Source organism: Mesoplodon densirostris, chromosome 4 (genome assembly GCF_025265405.1).
Source record: "Mesoplodon densirostris isolate mMesDen1 chromosome 4, mMesDen1 primary haplotype, whole genome shotgun sequence".
In the NCBI taxonomy this organism is placed as follows: Eukaryota; Metazoa; Chordata; class Mammalia; order Artiodactyla; family Ziphiidae; genus Mesoplodon; species Mesoplodon densirostris.
In genome coordinates, this window is record NC_082664.1 from 180279814 (window position 1) to 180298378 (window position 18565).

The window sequence follows — 18565 nt, forward strand, 5'->3', positions numbered from 1 at the left end:
TAAAAGCAGAAAAACTGGCAGTGATTATATACTATTGCTTCTTGACTTTGCCTGTTGTCTCTGCTCTTACTTCTATTATTTCCTTCCTTCTACTCACTTTGCATTTCATTTTCTGATCCTTTTCTGGGTTCATGAGGTGGAACGATGTATCATTGATTTTCAATGTTTTCTCCTTTTCTAGTATAAGTATTTAGAGCTGTAAATTTCCCTCTGAGCACTGCTTTGCTGAGTCTCATGTATTTTGATATGTTCTGTTTCCAGTGCTGATCATTTTGAAATGTTTTTAAACATTCACAACATCTCATGATTTTTTCTTATTTGACCCATGTACTATATGGAAGTATGTTGCCTAATTTCTCAATACTTATAGCTTTAAAAAATATCTTTTAGTTATTTATTTTAATTCTTGCATAGTCAGAGAATATACTTTGTATTATTTTAGCCCTTTGAAATATTCTGAGACTTTTTTTATGGCCCAGAGTATGGTCTATCCTGGTGAATGGCCCCATGTGCATTTGAAAAGTACATGAGTGTGACTGCTGTTGGGTGAGGGGCTCTGTGAATGTCAATTAAGTCAGGCTGGTTGATAGTGTTCTTCATAGTTTCAAATTCCATAATGATTTTTTTTCTCCACTAGTTCTGTTAATTATTGAGGAAATGATTGAGGGAGTTAGGATACAGACCTAACTTTGTGGGTTTCCCTATTTCTTTCTTAGTTCTATCAATTTTGCTTCATGCATTTGACACTCTGATATTAGATGCATGCATATATAGGGCTGCTACGTCTTCTTAATTGAATTGATACTTTTATCACCATGAACGATTCCTCTTTATCTCTGGTAAAAGTCCTCGTCCTAAGTCTCCTTTGCCTGCTGTTGATATACTCACACCTGCTTTCCTGCTTACTATTTGCACAGAATATGGAAAGTAAGTGGTAGGGCTTTAAAAGAGTATTTGAAGTGACGTAACAGGAGAAATGTCTGATGCAATCAGCCGTGTCTGTGATTAATATGTTAATATCCATGTATCTTGTTTATCTTATTTCCCTAAATCTTATTTATAACAAATCTATTGGTTTGTGATCTTTTTCATACTCCCATGTTTGCTACAAAGATTTCATGAGATTTGTTATTTATAGATAGAATAGCCCCTGAAAGATATACATGTCCTAGTCTTGGAAGCTTGTGAATATGTTATCTCACATATGAAAAGAAACTATGCAGGTGTGATTAAGGTTTAGAATCCAGAGATGGGAAGATTACCCTGGATTATCTGGGTGGTCCCAATCTAATCACCAGTTGTTAAAAGTGGAAAACCTTCCCCAGCTGTGGTCAGACAAAGATATGTGATGACAGAAAGGTCAGAGAGATTTGACGTTGCTGAATTTGAAACTGGAGGAAGGGGACCAGGAGCTCAGGAATGCAGGCAGCCTCTAGAAGCTGGAAAAGGCAAAGAAACAGCTTCTCCCCTAAAGAATCCAAAATGGAAAAATATGTCCCCAAATTCAGGTCCAGCTGCTCCCCGCTCGAAAATCAATACCCGAGAGGCAGTTGTTGGTAGAAAGGAAAATTGCTTTTAATCAGAATGCTGGTGATCTGGGGAGATGATTGACTCAGTGTCCCCCCAAAACCATCTGCTTGGCCATGAAAGTTTTTAAAGGGAAAAACGGAGGTAATCTCAGTTAATCATTGAGATGGGGGTCAGAGTCGTCACCATCCCCCGCTGCATGCAGGCTTGTTGACTTCTTGTGATCTTCCTTTGGATGCTGTCTTGTTCACACAGTTGGTCCACACTGTTTGTTCACGAGATTACTGAAGGGGAAGCAAGGGAAGAGTCACCTGTTAATTACTTATCCTTCTTTTCTACTTCTTTGATCTACAGAAAGAACCAACAAGTTAGGCAAGGTATTGTGTGAGCACAAGATCTGATAGGTGTGCTGGGGCTGGGGATGAGTAGAGCATGGGGGTGCCTGCTTGAAAAGTTAGTTACAGCGTAGCTTTGCTGAGTTGACAAGAAAGGGGGTTTCCTGCTGTGGGCTGTTTCCTGCAAAGAGCTGTTTACAAATCCCCCCCCACCCAGATATCATTCCATTTCTATGGGATTAGGGATGAAGGTCCATCTTCTGTAGCTGCTTCATGCTGTGAAAGGGCCTCGAGGTCTTAGTGTGAAAGATATTGACATGGGTTTGAAGCATCTCTTAGCTGACAGCTTCAGTTGCCCGTTTACATATACGAGCAGAAAAAGCTACAATTATTTATTTATTTATTTATTTATTGTTAAAGAGCTCACATCTTTTTTTGTTTGTTTTAAATTTATTTATTTATTTATTTTTGGCTGTGTTGGGTCTTCGTTGCTGTGCGAGGGCTCTTCTCTAGTTGCGGCGAGCAGGGGCCACTCTTCATCGTGGTGCGCGGGCCTCTCACTATCGCGGCCTGTCTTGTTGCGGAGCACAGGCTCCAGACGCGCAGGCTCAGTGGTTGTGGCTCATGGGGCCAGCTGCTCCGTGGCATATGGGATCTTCCCAGACCAGGGCTCGAACCCGTGTCCCCTGCATTGGCAGGCAGATTCTCAACCACTGCGCCACCAGGGAAGCCCAAGCTACAATTATTTTGATGCCTACAAAGATACAGATTGTTGGGCCTCCCTGGTGGCGCAAGTGGTTGAGAGTCCGCCTGCCGATGCAGGGGATACGGGTTCGTGCCCCGGTCTGGGAGGATCCCATATGCCGCGGAGCGGCTGGGCCCGTGAGCCATGGCCGCTGAGCCTGCGCGTCCGGAGCCTGCGCGTCCGGAGCCTGTGCTCCGCAACGGGGGAGGCCACAACAGTGAGAGGCCCGCATACCGCAAAAAAAAAAAAAAAAAAAAAAGATACAGATTGTTATGTGCAATAGTGTTAATCCCATTCTCTTAAGGCCAGTGCTTGGAGTTGTGGGAGCCATAGATTCAGTGCTGCTCAAGATGGAGCAGCTTATGTCCTGACTGCAGTCTGGTTGTCATGCAGTTAGCCCTTCCTTCTTGTGGCAATTATAGTGTCTGTAAAACAACTCAGGAGTGTGCATCAGACACTGTCTGTGACCCTATTATCCTAATCATTAACTGCTTGAACCTGCTCTTCTGTGACCCAGGAAGGCCTGGGAGATGTCAGCTTTTCTACAAACAAGAGGCAGAGGACATGGAGGGGCCTTTTTACTTGGGGAGAGGGAGCCCACAGGGTTCTGCTCAGTTCCAAACACATTGATTTTAGCCTGGTGAGACCCAAGTGAAATTTCTGACCTACAGAACTCTAAGATAAATTTGTGTTGTTTTAAACCACCAGGTTAGTAGTGATCTGTTAACAGCAGCCATAGAAAACTAATATGTCTCTGTGCTACTAACCTTGGTTTAGATGTGCTCGGGAACAGAGGCAGCTATGTAAGAGCTTCTCATTCTGTCTGAGAACTGAAAATTCCTTCTAAGAAAATTCCCAGAACTAAAAAAATCAGGAAGATTTCTCATAGCCACCATCTCTAAAGTTTACAAAATCTCTCAAATAGAAGGAAAAGACCAGCCCTGGAAGTACTGTTTTTTTCAGCAGTTTGGATAAGAGAGACTTTATTTTTAACGATATGATTTATTATTTAAAGAATAAGTTAATTCATTTTGAAGAGCATTAAGCAGGTTATGCCAAAGAAAGGTTTATTTTGGATCCGAAACAAGATTCAAACCTTTAGGCACTTTTCCTAAGGTTTGAAATCCTGCAAAACTGTTTCCATAGCAACAAGCCCATAGAAATCTCAAGGGGCTATCATGATGGATGTGACTGGAGATGTCTCTAGAATGGGGATAACTGCACAGCTGCCTAGGATCTAGTATGTTAATAGCATCCAAGCTGATAGTGGAGGAGCTGTAACTCAGAGAAGTAGGTACAGAAGAAGGAAGTGCCTACCAATTCATACCAAAGCAAAAGAAACTCCCATGCCCCCTCCGTGTACATCACAGTGAATTAATTGAGAATATACCTTATTTCCAGCCCTCTCCCTCCACCAGTCTTTCTCACTACATAAATCTCTGGGTTGCTTCCTCTTCTGCTCTGCACTTGGGTTTTTTTGTTTTGATTTTTTGTTTGTTCCTGTTTGGTTTTGTTTTTTGTTTTGATGCTCTTTTAAAACTTCTTTTCACTGACCTAATAATGGGAGAAGAAACAGTAACATTGAAGAGGAATCACTTAGAGCAATTTGCTTATCTACCTTCGTCTGGAAATAATATCCTCCAAGTAATATCACAGCCACCCTTTTGCCTGGAGCATTTTCCAATTACCAAATAATTTTCTTTGTATGAAAGGCAGGGTAAAGAATATTTTGAATTTTTGAACTTAGATCCTGTGCTTTGAAAATACACCCAAACAGAGAAAAAGAAGATCCATCTATGAAACCCACTCAGTAAATAGGATTATCAACAGTCCAGATGAAGGGCATTCATTGGCTTCTCTACAGTTATTTTAGTTCAGTAAATATAACAGCTTTAAGATTGTGAATTGGGTAAAAAGAACATAAAATTGACTGACAAAAGGGCCACCCTCCTAGCTAGGTTTCTTATCTTTTTAAAAGCAGGTGACTGTAATATTAAGCTATTCCTACACGTTTAGGATATTGGTCCTATTCCCTGTTCCCATCATGCTTTCTTTATCTTCCAATTTATTGCATTTGATTGAGTCTTTCTTTCTCAGAGAACTTTAAATAAATCCAGTGCAATTCAATCAATAATCTATAATCCCAAGTTGGCTCTGGTAAATGAATCCTTTATCCAAAAAAACTAGTAAGCTACCCTTTCTTTGAAGTTTGGCAATCTCTAGGTGTAATGACCTTTAAACAATATTCATCTATAGAAAAGGGATATTTTGTTAGAAAAGACATAAAATAATCTTGATATGAATATTTGCTTTCAACAAATACTGTACTTGAAATCAATGTGTGTAACTGACATCGTTTAAACACTCTTTTGCTGTGAAAAAATGAGAAGCATTTAAAAACCATTTCAGGCCGCACAATGAATATAATTTAATATTCACAATTATTTCTTCACAAAAGCAAGAAGTATGAAAATCATTCTTACCAACAATTTTGATAGATTTCCATTCTCTTTCTGTAAAAAAAGAGATTTCTCTAAAAATCAGTCAAACCCTACACTTAGATATTTTCTACTGAGAAAATGATTAATAGGCCCAACTCTGATGAACACTGAGCTCTGTAATTTTTAAACATTGGCCACCAGAAATGTTTGTATTTTTTGCTCTTCATGTTTTTTTTCTTCTAACTAGTTTCTCAAACCATATGTGCATGCGTGCACACACACACACACACATTTTCCAAAGCAATCCATTTCTTAGGAAACTATTACAGCTGGCTGATGACTCTCTTTGCTGAGCTATACAATTAAGAGTTTGTCTAACTTAATTGCTTCCCCTAAGGAAAAAAATGGAGAAGTGGATTGTTAAATACAAGTTAAAAACAGGTAACATCTTTGTCTCTCTGAATTATATGTGACAATGATGTGGTCTTTGTCTTACAACTCAGTTTTCAAAAGAGAAATTTTCATTTATCTTCTGTTGCAAATGGCTTCATGAATTCCCTTGGGATACCATTGAGAAGGTAGAAACCTATAATATCTTGTATTTGAATATTTAACAAATAAAATATCTAATGCTGGATTTTTAAAAAGAACCTTATAAGCCTCCAGTTTGGTGATCTCAGACACACTGAGAGCTGTGGCCCTTGCTTTCTTCCTTGGTAAGGAAAGTTAACACTACTGTATTAAGTTGTTTTACAAACATAGCTACTAATTTTAAAAGACCTAAATTCGAAACAGGACTTGTGTCAGTGGGAACGAATCTCCCAATTTCAGGATATTGTTGGGTCAACATAGTCATGTGTGTTGAGGGCACTAATTCTATTCATGTGGGCTCTGTTCTCATGACCTCATGAAATCCCAATTATGTCCCAAAGGCCCCACCTCGTAATACCATCACATTTGGGGGTAGGGTTTCAACACAGGAATTTTGAGAGGGGACAAAAACATTCATAACATGACATTTTATGCTCTGGGACTTGGAGATCCAAACATAACCCAGAACTTCATGTTTCTCAGTACAAAGTGAAGGCAATAAATCCTTAGTAAATGACACCTCTTCTTACCATATATTTTCTTAGATGTAATCTAGATGCTACTTATTGTAATATTACAGTAAGCTAAAGAGCTAAAGAATTAATCAAAGCAAAGTTTTTGAAACCTTGGAGTGAGTGAATGTGTGTGTGTTCATGGTGGTAAAATATCCATAACATAAAATTTGCCATTCTAACCATTTTAGGTGTACAGTTCAATGGCATTAAGTACATTCACATTGCTGTGCAACCTTCATCACCATCCATCTCCAGAACTTAAAAAAATATCTTCATACTGAAACGCCATACTCATTAAACAATAATACACCCCTACGCCCAGCCCCTGGTAACCAGCATTCTGCTTTCTTCTCTATGAATTTGACCATTTACTGTAGGCACCTCACATTAGTGGAATCACGCAGTGTTTGTCCTTTTGTGATTGGCTGAGTTCACCTCACATGATATCTTCAAGGCTCATCTGTGTCATAGCATGCGTCAGAGTTTCCTTCCTTTTTAATGTTGACTAATATTCCATTGTATGTATATCACATTTTGTTTATCCATTTATCTATCAATGGATACTTGGCTTGCTTTCACCTTTTGACTATTGTGAATAATGCTGCTATGAACACGGGTGTATAAATATCTGTTTGAGTCCTTGCTTCAGTGCTTTTGTGTATATATCCAAAAATGGAGTTGCTAAATCATATGATAATTCTATTTTTAATTCTTTTAGAAACTGCCATACTGTTTTCCATAGTATCCACACCATTTTACGTTTCTACCCATGGCAGTCAGCGTTCCAGTTTCTCCACATCCTCACCAACACTTGTTATTTTCTGTTATTTTGATACTAGTGCTCCTAATGGGTGTGAAGTGGTATCTCATTGTGGTTGTCATTTGCATTTCCCTAATGATTAGTGATGTTAAGCATCTTTTCATATGCTTATTGGCCATTTGTATATCTTCTCTTTGGAAAAATGTCTATTCAAGTCACTTGCTCATTTTGTAATTGGGTTGTTTGTTTTTTGGTTGTGAGTTATAGGAGTTCTTTATATGTTCTGGATATTAACCTTTTATCAGATATATGATTTGCAGATATTTTCTCCATTCCATGGATTGCCTTTTCACTCTGTAATGTCCTTTGTTGCATAAAAGTTTTAAATTTTGATGAAGTCAAACTTACTTATGTTTTTCTTGTGTTGCCTAAGCTTTTAGTGACATATCCAAGAAATCACTGACAAATCCAATGTTACCAAGATTTCCCCCTATGTTTTCTTCTAAGAGTTTTATAGTTTTAGTTCTTACATTTAGGTCTTTGATTCATTTTGGGTTAGTTTTTGTATATGGTGTAAGGTAGGAGTCCAGCTTCATTCTTTTGTGTGTGGATATCCAGTTTTCCCCATTCGTTGAAAGGACTGTTCTTGCCCCATCAAGTTGTCTTGGCACTCTTGTTGAAAATCAGTTGGCTGTGTATGCAAGGTCATCTAGGTTTCACCTATATTATCTTCCAATAGTTTTATAATTTTGTGTTTTTCATTTAAATCTGTGATTCATCTTGACTTAATTTTTATGGAAGTTCTGTGTATAGATTCATTTTTTTTGCATGTGCATATCCAATAGTTCCAACACCATTTGTTTAAAAGACTTTGTTCCATTTTATTACTTTTGCTCTTCTGTCAAAGATCAGTTGACTATATTTATGTGGGTCTATTTCTGAGTTCTCTACTCTGTTCCATTGATCTGTATGTCTATTCTTTTGTCAATACCACGCTGTCTTAATTACTGTAGCTTTATAGTAAGTCTTTAAGTTCTTCTCCAACTTTATTCTTCTCCTTCAGTATTGTGTAGGCTATTCTGTGTCTTCTGCCTCTCCATATAAACTTTAGAATCAGTTTGTCAATATCCACAGAATAACTTGCGGGGATTTTTATTTTGATTTGGATTGCATTGAATCTGTAGATCAAGTTGCGAACATCTGACATCTTGACAATATTGAGTCTTCCTATTCATAAACATGCAATATCTCTCCATTCAGTTTTTCCTTGACAGCTTTTGTTTGAGCTTTATAGTTTTCCTCATATAGATCTTGCACATATTTGGTTAGATTTATACCTGAGTATTTCATTTGGGGTACTAATATAAATGGTAATATATTTTTAATTCAAACTCCACTTGTTCGTTCCTGGTAAATAGAAAAGCAGTTGACTTTTGTATATTAACCTTGTGTTCTGTAACCTTGATATAAGCATTTAATAGTTCCAGGAGCTTTGCTGTTGGTTCTTTTGGATTTTCTACATAGATGATCATGTCAAGTACAAATAAACACAGTCTTATTTTCACTTTCCCAATCTCTTTACCTTTTATTTCCTTTTCTTCTCTTACTGCACTTGCTAGGACTTCCAATACGATGTTGAAAAGCAGTGGTGGGAGGAGACATCCTTGCTTTGTGTCTGATCTTATGGGAAAGCTTTGAGTTTCTCACCATTGAGTGAGATGTTTAGCTGTAAGCTTTTTATAGATGCTCATAGTGAATATGAGGAAGTTTCCCTCTATTCCTAGCTTACTGGGAGTTTTTATCATAAATGGGTGTTGAATTTTGTCAATGCTTTTTATGCATCTATAGATAGGATCGTGTGATTTTTCTTTAGCCTGTTGATATTGGAATGTAGATTACATTAATTGATTTTTGAATGTTAAACTAGGCTTATATACGCCTGGGGTAAATCCCACTTTTTTGTGGTATATAATTCTTCTTACACATTGTTGGATCTGAGTTGCTAATATTTTGTTGAGGATTTTTACAACTCTGTTCATGAGAAATATTGCTCTATATTTTTCTTTTCTTGTAATATCTCTGTCTGGTTTTGGTGTTAAGACAACACTGGACTCTTAGAATGAATTAGAAAGTATTTCCTCTGCTTCTTTCTTTGGGAAGAGATTGTAGAGAACTGACACAATTTCTTCATTAAATATTTGATAGAATTCACCAGTGAATACATCTGGGTCTAGTGCTTTGGAAGGTTGTTAATTATTGATTCTACTTCTTTAATAGAAATAGGCCTATTCAGATGGTCTATTTCTTTTTGTGTTAGTTTTAGCAGATTGTGTCTTTCAAGGAATTTGTATATTTCATCTAGGTTATCAAATTTGTGGGCATAGAGTTATTCATAATATTCCTTTATTATCCTTTTATTGTCCATGGAGTTTTTAGTGATGTCCCCTCTTTCATTTCTGATATTGGTAATTTGTGTCTTCTGTCTTTATTTCTTAGTTAGCCTGGAAGAGGCTAACCCGTTTTATTGCTCTTTTCATGGAATCAACTTTTGGTTTTGTCGATTTTTCTCTATTGATTTCCTGTTTTCAATTTCATTGATTTCTGCTGTAATTTTTATTATTTCTCCTCTTCTTCTTTCTTTGGATTTAATTTGCTATTCTTCTTCTAGTTTCCTAAATTGGAAGCTTAGCTTATTGATTTTAGATCTTTCTTTTTTTCTAACATATACATTCAATCATAAATTTCCCTCTATTCACTATGTTCACTGAATCCCACTAATTTTGATAAGTTGATTTTCATTTTCATCTAGGTCAAAATATTAATTTCTCCTGAGATTTCTTCTTGACTCGTTATTTAGAACTGTGTTGTTTAATCTTCAATATTTGGGGATTTTCCAGCTATTTTTCTGTCATTAATTTCTAGTTTAATTCCATTGTGATCTGAGATCAGGCATTGTATGATTCCTATTCTTTTAAGTTTATTAAGCTTTATGGCCCAGAATGTGGTCTATCTTGGTGAATGTTCCATGTGATCTTGAGAAGAATGTCTGTTCTGCTGTGATTGGATGGAGTAGTCTGAAGATGTAAATTTTATCCAACTGATTGATGGTGCTCTCTAGTTCCACTTTGATCTCACTGATATTTTGCCTCCTGGATCTGTCCATTTCTGAAAGAGGCGTGCTAAAGTCTCCAACTATAATAGTGGATCCATCTAGTTCTTCTTTCAATTTTATCAGTTTTTGCCTCATGTATTTTGACATGCTGTTGTTAGGTGCATACACATAAAGGATTGTTATGTCTTCTTGGAGCATTGACTCTTTTTTCCTTACCTAATGCCCATCTTTTTCCCTGATAACTTTCCTTTCTCTGAAGTCTGCTCTGTTTGAAATTTATATAGCTACTCTTGCTTTCTTTTGATTAGTGTTAGCATGGTATATCTTCCCCCATCCCTTTGCTTTTAATCCACATGTATCTTTGTATTTACAGTGGGTTTTTTGTAGACAGCATCTAGCTGAGTCTTTATTTTTGATCCAGTCTGATAATCTCTGTCTTTTCGTGGGTATATTTAACCATTGATATTTACAGTGATTATTGATATAGCTAGATTAATATCTACCATATTTATTACTATTTTCTAATTGTTAGCCTTATTCCCTGTTGTTATTTCTGTCTTCTACACTTTTCTACCTTTTGTGGCTTTGAGCAATTTATTTGATTCCACTTTCACTCATTTCTTAGCATATTAATTATACTTCTGTTTTTAGTTTTTAAGCAGTTGCCCTAAAATTTTCAATATACGTTTATAACTAATCCAGATCCCCTTTGAGATAACACCGTACTGCTGATTGGGTAATGTAAGGACCTTGTAATAACAAAGTAATTCTAAACCACCTGTCCCATCCCTCATGTCAATGCTGTCATTCCTTTCACTATTACGTAGGCACACATATGCACACGCACACACACAGACACACACACACAAGAATGCATAATCAAATACATTGTTGCTATTATTATTTTGAACAAATTTTTATCTGTTAGATCAATTAAGAATAAGAAAAAATAAAGCTTTTATTTTACCTTTACTTAGTTTTTGGAACACTCTTCCTTTCTTTATGTAGATTCCCGTTTCTGATCTATAGTATTTTCCTCTCTCTGAAGAACTTCTTTTAACATTTCTTGCAAGACAGATCTACTGGCAACACATTTCCTCAATTTTTGTTTGTCTGTGAAAAAGTCTTTTTTTCCCTTTACTTTCAAAGGATAATTTTGGGGGTACAGAATTCTAGATGGGTGGTTTTTCTCTCTCAACACTTTAAACATTTCATTTCAGTCTCTTTTTGCTTGCGTAGTTTCTGGGAAAGATTTAGATGTAATTCTTATCCTTGCTCCTCTACAGATAAGATATTTTTTCCCTCTGACTTCTTTCAGGATTTTTTTTTTATCTTTAATTTTCTGAAGATGATATGCCTATATGTCATCCTGGGGGCATTTTCTCTGAGCTTCCTGGATCTGTGGTTTGATGTCTGACATTAATTTGGAGGAAATTCTCAGTCATTATTCTTCAAATATTACTTCTGTTCCTTTCTCTCTTTCTTTTTCTGGTATTCCCATTACACATAAGTTACATCTTTTGTAGTTGCCCCATGGTTCTTGGATACTGTGTTCTGTTTCTTTTTCCAGTCTTTTTTCAGTTGCTTTTCAGTTTCAGAAGTTTCTATTGTCATATTCTCAAGCTCAGAGAGTTTTTCCTCAGCTGTATGCAGTCTACTAATAAGCCCATCCAACGCATTCTTCATTTCCGTTAGAGTGTTTTTGATCTCTAACATTTCTTTTTCATTCTTTCTTGGAATTTTCATCTCTCTGATTATTTTACCCATCTGCAATTGCACATGTTGCCTTCTTTTCAGAAAGCCCTTAGCATTTTAGTTATAGTTTTTAAAAATTCCTAGTCTGATAAAGCCAACCTTCTTACCACACCTGACTCTAGGTCTGATGCTTGTTCAGTCTCTTCAGAAAACTGTTTTTTGCCGTGTAGTATTCCATATTATTTTTGTTGAAAGGATGGCGTAGTGTACTGGGGAAAAGAATGGTGGTAAATAGGGCTTTAGTAATGCAGTGTGAGACATGGGGGGAGGGGGGAGAGTTCTATAGGCCTGTGATTAGGTCTCCATCTGTTGGTGAGCCTGTGCCCCTGGACCATGGATTTCTTGTCCCCTCCCTGCTTAGGTGGGACAGAATGGCTGAAAAGGGGCTAAAGTTGGGTACTTCCCTTCCCCAGGTAGGTTAGGCTCTGGTAAAGTAGTTTCTCCTGAGGGCAGGAGATTTTTGTTAAAAATAACAAAAAGCTCTGGCATATTTAAAAAATGGCTCTTTTAATCCTCCTCTTGCTGGAAGCTTGACAGCATTTTTCTCCAATATTCACTGTGAGAATCTGGTAGAGCTCCTCGCAGTAAAATTCACAAAAGTGTGTGGGTGGGAGGCCTCCCTAAGACTGGTTCCCCCTGAAGTTTTTTTTTTTTTTTTCTTACATCTTTATTGGAGTATAATTGCTTTACAATGGTATGTTAGTTTCTGCTTTATAACAAAGTGAATCAGTTATACGTATACATATGTTCCCCTATCTCCTCCCTCTTGCATCTCCCTCCTTCCCACCCTCTCTATCCCACCCCTCTAGGTGGTCACAAAGCACCGAGCTGATCTCCCTGTGCCATGCAGCTGCTTCCCACTAGCTATCTATTTTACGTTTGGTAGTGTATATATGTCCATGCCACTCTCTCACTTTGTCACAGCTTACCCTTCCCCCTCCCCATAGCCTCAAGTCTATTCTCTAGTAGGTCTGTGTCTTTATTCCCGTCTTACCCCTAGGTTCTTCATGACATTTTTTTCCTTAAATTCCATATATATGTATCAGCATACAGTATTTTTCTTTCTCTTTCTGACTTACTTCACTCTGTATGACAGACTCTAGGTCCATCCACCTCACTACAAAACGCTTAGTCTTGTCTACACTCAGCCTCTAACGATCCATCAGTTACAGCTCCAGTTTCCCTACCCTGTCACTGGTTCCTGCAAAAGTTCCTGCTTGTGGTTTCTGCTACAGTAAACTGTGATTCTCTGTGTCTTCTTGGCTTTCCATATGTAGGCCAGCAGTTTGCCCTGTGAGCTCACTTCTCTGACATATCTGAGAAGGCTTGTTAATCTTTGAGTTTGTTCAGTTTTTCACGTGTTAGGATGAATTGGTGACTTGTAATCTCCTTACATGCCATACCAGAATCCAGAAGTCTTCGATATTCAACTGTCGGTGGGAAAAAAATGCACAACGTGAGAGTTGTGAGTTAAGTTTTATTGGGGCAAAATGAGGACTATAGCCCAGGAGACGGCATCCCAGATAGCTCTGAGAAACTGCTTCAGAGAGGTAGGGGGAAGGTCAGTATATATGTGGTTTTAGTGGAGGGGGGGAGTACATGCAATCAAGCACATATTGTTTGCAGAAGGTTTCTGCTAATCTCATGATTAGCTAGTCACGAGGAGCCGATGTCAGCATGAAGGATTTTAGTGTTTTTTCTAGATATGAGGAGATGCAAGATTTGGGCTCATAAAATCGTCTCCTGAAAATATCTAATTATCTGAAGACCTGTTCTGCCAGTTTTTCCCAGAGCACAGAGTGCCTCATTTCTGATCTCTACCCGGAACTCCTTTCAGGAGGTGTTGAAAGTCAGCAGCTGCAGCAGCTCATAATTTAATCCTTAGAGGTAGATGGCAAGTGCCAATTTGTAGGTGACACAACTATTAAGTATACAGTTGCACATGCAAACAGATCATTGCAGATTTGCCAACCAAATGGTGACTTCCATTAACAAGTTTCCATTTTGTTTTTAGAAGTGAATCTTCTGCAAGGACAAAATCAAGCCATTTACAAATGTGACAGTTAGACCAACCCATTGCATATGTGCCCCTAAAGAGTTTAAACGTTATTAGGACGCCCTACAAAAAGTCTTCTGAGGTTTTTTTCCTCATCGTATTTCTTAGGAATAAGCATGGTTCTTCTTACCAAAGGCAAATATATACCCGACTCAGTGTGCACGATGGGTTTTAAGGTCCCTCTGAAAAGAAGATGGCATAAACCAGTTGTTAATTGTGCTTCATGAATGTAGAAACACATTATTTCTCTTGAAAGTTGGTGACGCCAAAAGCTATGGATTCCTGAGAGGGGAAAAATATTTGCATTACTATTTTACCTTCATAAGCGAGATCACCAAGTGTCTGCAACAAATGAATGTTGAATTTCTATATTTGAATTGTACATTGTTAATAATGAAAGGCCTATGAAATTTTTAGTGTATTATATCAATAGAAATATTGGACACTGAGATTTCTTTTTTAGCATGTACATTTATGAACCACAATGAAGGTAAATGTTGCAAAATCCAGTCAGTGATCTTTAATGACACCAACAAGAAACCATTTTCAGAATACCAACGGAAATGGACAGAGAAGTCTTTGTATGGCCTGGGAGTGTGAACCTTAGATGTACAAGAAGGAGAGACAGAATCTTAGTTTCAGAGGATATTTTACAGACCACCTTTTTTTGTGACAAGTCCTCCTTAGTATATAATTACTACATGGTACATGATATTAGTATTTATCCACTTTCTTTCCTGATGTGTTCTAGCTTCTCTGTGAACATTCATTTTAAAGCTTCAGTTTGACTAAGGATACAATTATCAGGATGGACTCAAGTGTAAAACATTTACTATCACTTTCTAAAATGTTCAGAAATCCTACTCAGCACTTGACCGTCATAACTACCTCTGAATTAGTTAATAGAACTTGCAAGGACAATTATCTGTAGAAAAATCACCGTCGATATGTGGACTTTGTGCATCTCAGGGAATTTCTTTCCTGTGCCTGATTGAAAATTTTAAAAAAGAACTTAGTGGTATGTTAAAGAGTTGCATCTTAGTTAAAGATTATTTTCCAGAAAATTACAACACTTTGACTATCATATCTTGACATTCACTGATCTGACTTGAGGAACTTGCCAAGCATGGAGGTTAAAAAGGAAGGACTTTCTACTTCAACGTTTCCGAATATCTGGAAGAAATCTAAAGAACATTTCTCCTAGTGCTATCTCTGGGCAAGGCTGTTTTACTAATAACATTCCTCATCTTTTTTTTCTACATTTTACTTCAATGTTAACACACTCTATCCATCATTTCACCGCTCTCGACTTAGGGTATAAATCAACATCTGTAAAACTGTTCAATAACAGAATTTAATTGCCCTGGAGGAAAAGGGGACTTTTCTCACTTGAAAGCCAGGGGAAAATGGTGGCATTTAACCTCTTGTTGGGCATTTTAAAAAGAGGAAAAGAATAATAAATGCTCTTGAAAATTAATTCACATGGACCTTTATTTTCCTTCAAAATTTTCTGACTGAAATTATTTTTAAAATGTGAGTAGGGGACTTCCCTGGTGGCGCAGTGGTTGAGCGTCTGCCTGCCGATGCAGGGGACACGGGTTCGTGCCCCGGTCCGAGAGGATCCCACATGCCACGGAGCGGCTGGGCCCGTGGGCCATGGTCGCTGGGCCTGCGTGTCCGGAGCCTGTGCTCCGCAACGGGAGAGGCCACAACAGCGAGAGGTCCGCGTACCGCAAAAAAAAAAAAAAAAAAAAAAAAAAAAGTGAGTAGGACTTCCCTGGTGGTGCAGTGGTTAAGAATCCACCTGCCAATGCAGGGGACATGGGTTCAAGCCCTGGTCCGGGAAGATCCCACATGTTGTGGAGCAATGAAGCCCGTGCGCCACAACTACTGAAGCCCGCGTGCCTAGAGCCTGTGCTCCTCAACAAGAGAAGCCACCGCAATGAGAAACCCGCACACAATGAAGAGTAGCCCCCGCTCGCCGCAACTAGAGAAAGCCCACATGCAGCAACGAAGACCCAATGCAGCCAAAAATAAATAAATAAAACATAAATAAAAAAATTTTTTTAATGTGGGTAGATTTGGAGCAAGTGAAATACTGTGATCAGATGTGGTCTGAGCTTTGGCATTTTATGTTTGTATCTTTTGGAAAGACATTCTGCAGAACTCTCTGGTATTTTGGCATGTACCCAAGAGATATTACGGTTCACATTATCATCCATAGTCATCCAAAAGAGGGCCAAGTATTGTCTCAAAAGCAAGCTTAGCTGGGTTTTCTTACCAAACCACATGGACATGGGAAGTTCAGACAGGCCACTCAAATTAAGATCAAAGCTTCCATATCAGGGTGAAAATCTCCTTAAAGTGTTTTGAAATGTTGATTTTCATTGTTTGTTTCTGTAGGTGTACAAAGTTAGCCTGTTATAGCTTTTTTTCCAGAGCATAGTGTCTGCCTTAAAAACAGAATCAGTAATGTGATGTCTTTTATGACAAAGGCAGTGTGATATCTGTATATTCTACTACATATTTTTATCACATGCAATGGCTAGTTTATGCCTAGTTGGACATTTTTAGTGTTTGCATTTTCTATTTTTTTCTAATTAGTTAGAAATGTATTGGCCGTAATAGAGGTGGATTTCAGAGAGAAAGCTGGTCTTTGTAGGTGTTTGTATATCCTCTACAATAATGAGATGCCCTGGCTCCTTGTCTTGGTTCTGACATCACGTCCGTGTGCCTTTGGATGAGCCATCATCCTCCTTGAGCCAGTGTTTCCTCACAACTGAAAGAAGTTAATAATTTTACCTCTTACAGGGTTATGAGGAGTAAACAGGAGAGGGGGAAAGATATAAGAAAGGGCATGATAAAATGGATGTAAATGAAAGTAAATGTTACATAAGACCTTCTGCCAGAGCATCTTGAAAGGCGTCGAGGGAAAGGTGAGCTGCTAGAAGGTACCCCTGAATGGGTGGCAAGTTATCACAGAGCCAATTATTTTGATTAAAAAAAAAAAAAGCAAGGGATACCATTTGCAGCAATATGGATGGACCTAGAGGTGATCATACGAAGTGAAGTAAGCCAGACAAAGAAAGACAAATACCATATGATATCACTTATATGTGGAATCTAAAAAAATGATACAAAGGAACTTATTTACAAAACAGAAAGAGGCTCACAGACATAGAAAACAAACTTATGGTTACCAACCAGGAAAGGGAGGTGGCGGGAGGGATAAATTAGGAGTTTGGGATTAACATGTACACATGACTATATATACAATAGATAACCAATAGGGCCTACTGCATAGCACAGGGAACTCTACTCAATATTTTGTAATAACCTATAAGGGAAAAGAATCTGAAAAGGTATATATATACCGGATGCTCCCATACAGGCATGAAAAAATACGTCAGCCTGTTTTCCACTGCCATAAATCTAAAGCCCTTGCATATTTTATATGTTTGACCTTTCTCTTGCTAGGTAAAAGAATCCAGTAGTTCTCAATCAGAGGTGATTTTTAGCCCCCAGGGGACATTTGACAATGTCTGGAGACATTCTTGGTTGTCATGACTAGGGGCAGATGTACAGCTGACATCTAGTGGATAGAAGTCAGGGATGCTGCTAAACATTCTTCAATACACAGGAGAACTCCCACAGCGAAGAATTATCTAGCCCCAAATGTCAGCAGTGCCAAGGCGGAGTTCAGTCTCCAATCCATGTTGACCTGAGCCTGTGCTCCAACAGAAATGACTGTCATGAGAGAGATATAGTCACTCTGACCTTCTCAGGGTGAGGGATTCGAAAGAATGTGAGACAAACACATTGAGGCACTTCACACAGATGCTTGAGTGAACGTTTCCCTCTAAATGGCATACGGCATTTCACAAACATAAAGCGGTTGCCATTTCTCTCTCTGAGAATAAAACATAGCCTTAGGAGATGATGCCTTTATTGTTCCAAAGGTCAGGAAGACCTTGGTCATCATTTTGAGAAGAAACAAGTATATGCTTTGTAATAGCCAGTGAATTTAGCAACTTTATAAACCTAACAGAACGATCAAAAATGATACCTTTCATTTATTATCTATTGCACATTTAAGCATCTTCCAAAAATAAAAACAAGAAGAGTTGGGTTTGCTTTCAGTTGATAGCTCTGTCATTTTAAGATTACTGGTATCACTAAGATCCTTCTAACCACAATCAAATGGCTTAATTTATCTAATGTTTTAGAATTTTGGTAAGAGTAGGTATTAAACATTTTGTAACTGTTTGGGGAATTTGAAAGGTTATTAAGTTCTGAATAACAGAGTCTCTCATGTTTTCCCACCAAACTTTTCCCAGCAGTGAATATATCTGGATCTTATTCTGGTTTTTTATTCTTTTTTTAGCTTCCTGAAATGACTCATGTTCAAACACAGCGACCGTGGTTGATGTTTCTCCTGCAGAACTTTGGACTGACCCTAGGTTGGCTTTCCCTTTTACTCTTGGCTATATATGAACAAAATATTAAAATATAAGTTGAGTCTCAAAATCCTTCAAAAATCAATTTCAATGGCATCATTTTGTTTCTTTTGTTGTATTCTATAGTGATTTATAAATTAAATATTTTTATCTTAGGTGAAGTGTATGTCTTTTAGTTCATTAACTTATTGATTTTATAATGCAGTTTTGTTTCTATAGTGTATAAATGTCAGGTTGTACTTAAATGAATTTTTGTTGTTAGTTTCCAACA

General features: G+C 37.7%; 1 protein-coding gene across 3 annotated transcripts in view; it reads left to right on the forward strand.

Moving 5' to 3' along the window:
• The window catches only part of SLC39A12 (solute carrier family 39 member 12), a 72808-nt gene extending 54458 nt beyond the window's left edge, over window positions 1-18350 (forward strand). For all 3 annotated transcript variants that reach the window (XM_060095495.1, XM_060095496.1, XM_060095497.1), the window contains one exon: window positions 18222-18350. In XM_060095495.1, coding sequence (XP_059951478.1) covers window positions 18222-18350 — 129 coding nt within the window. The remainder of the gene's footprint in view (window positions 1-18221) is intronic.
• Window positions 18351-18565: the final 215 nt, after the last annotated feature.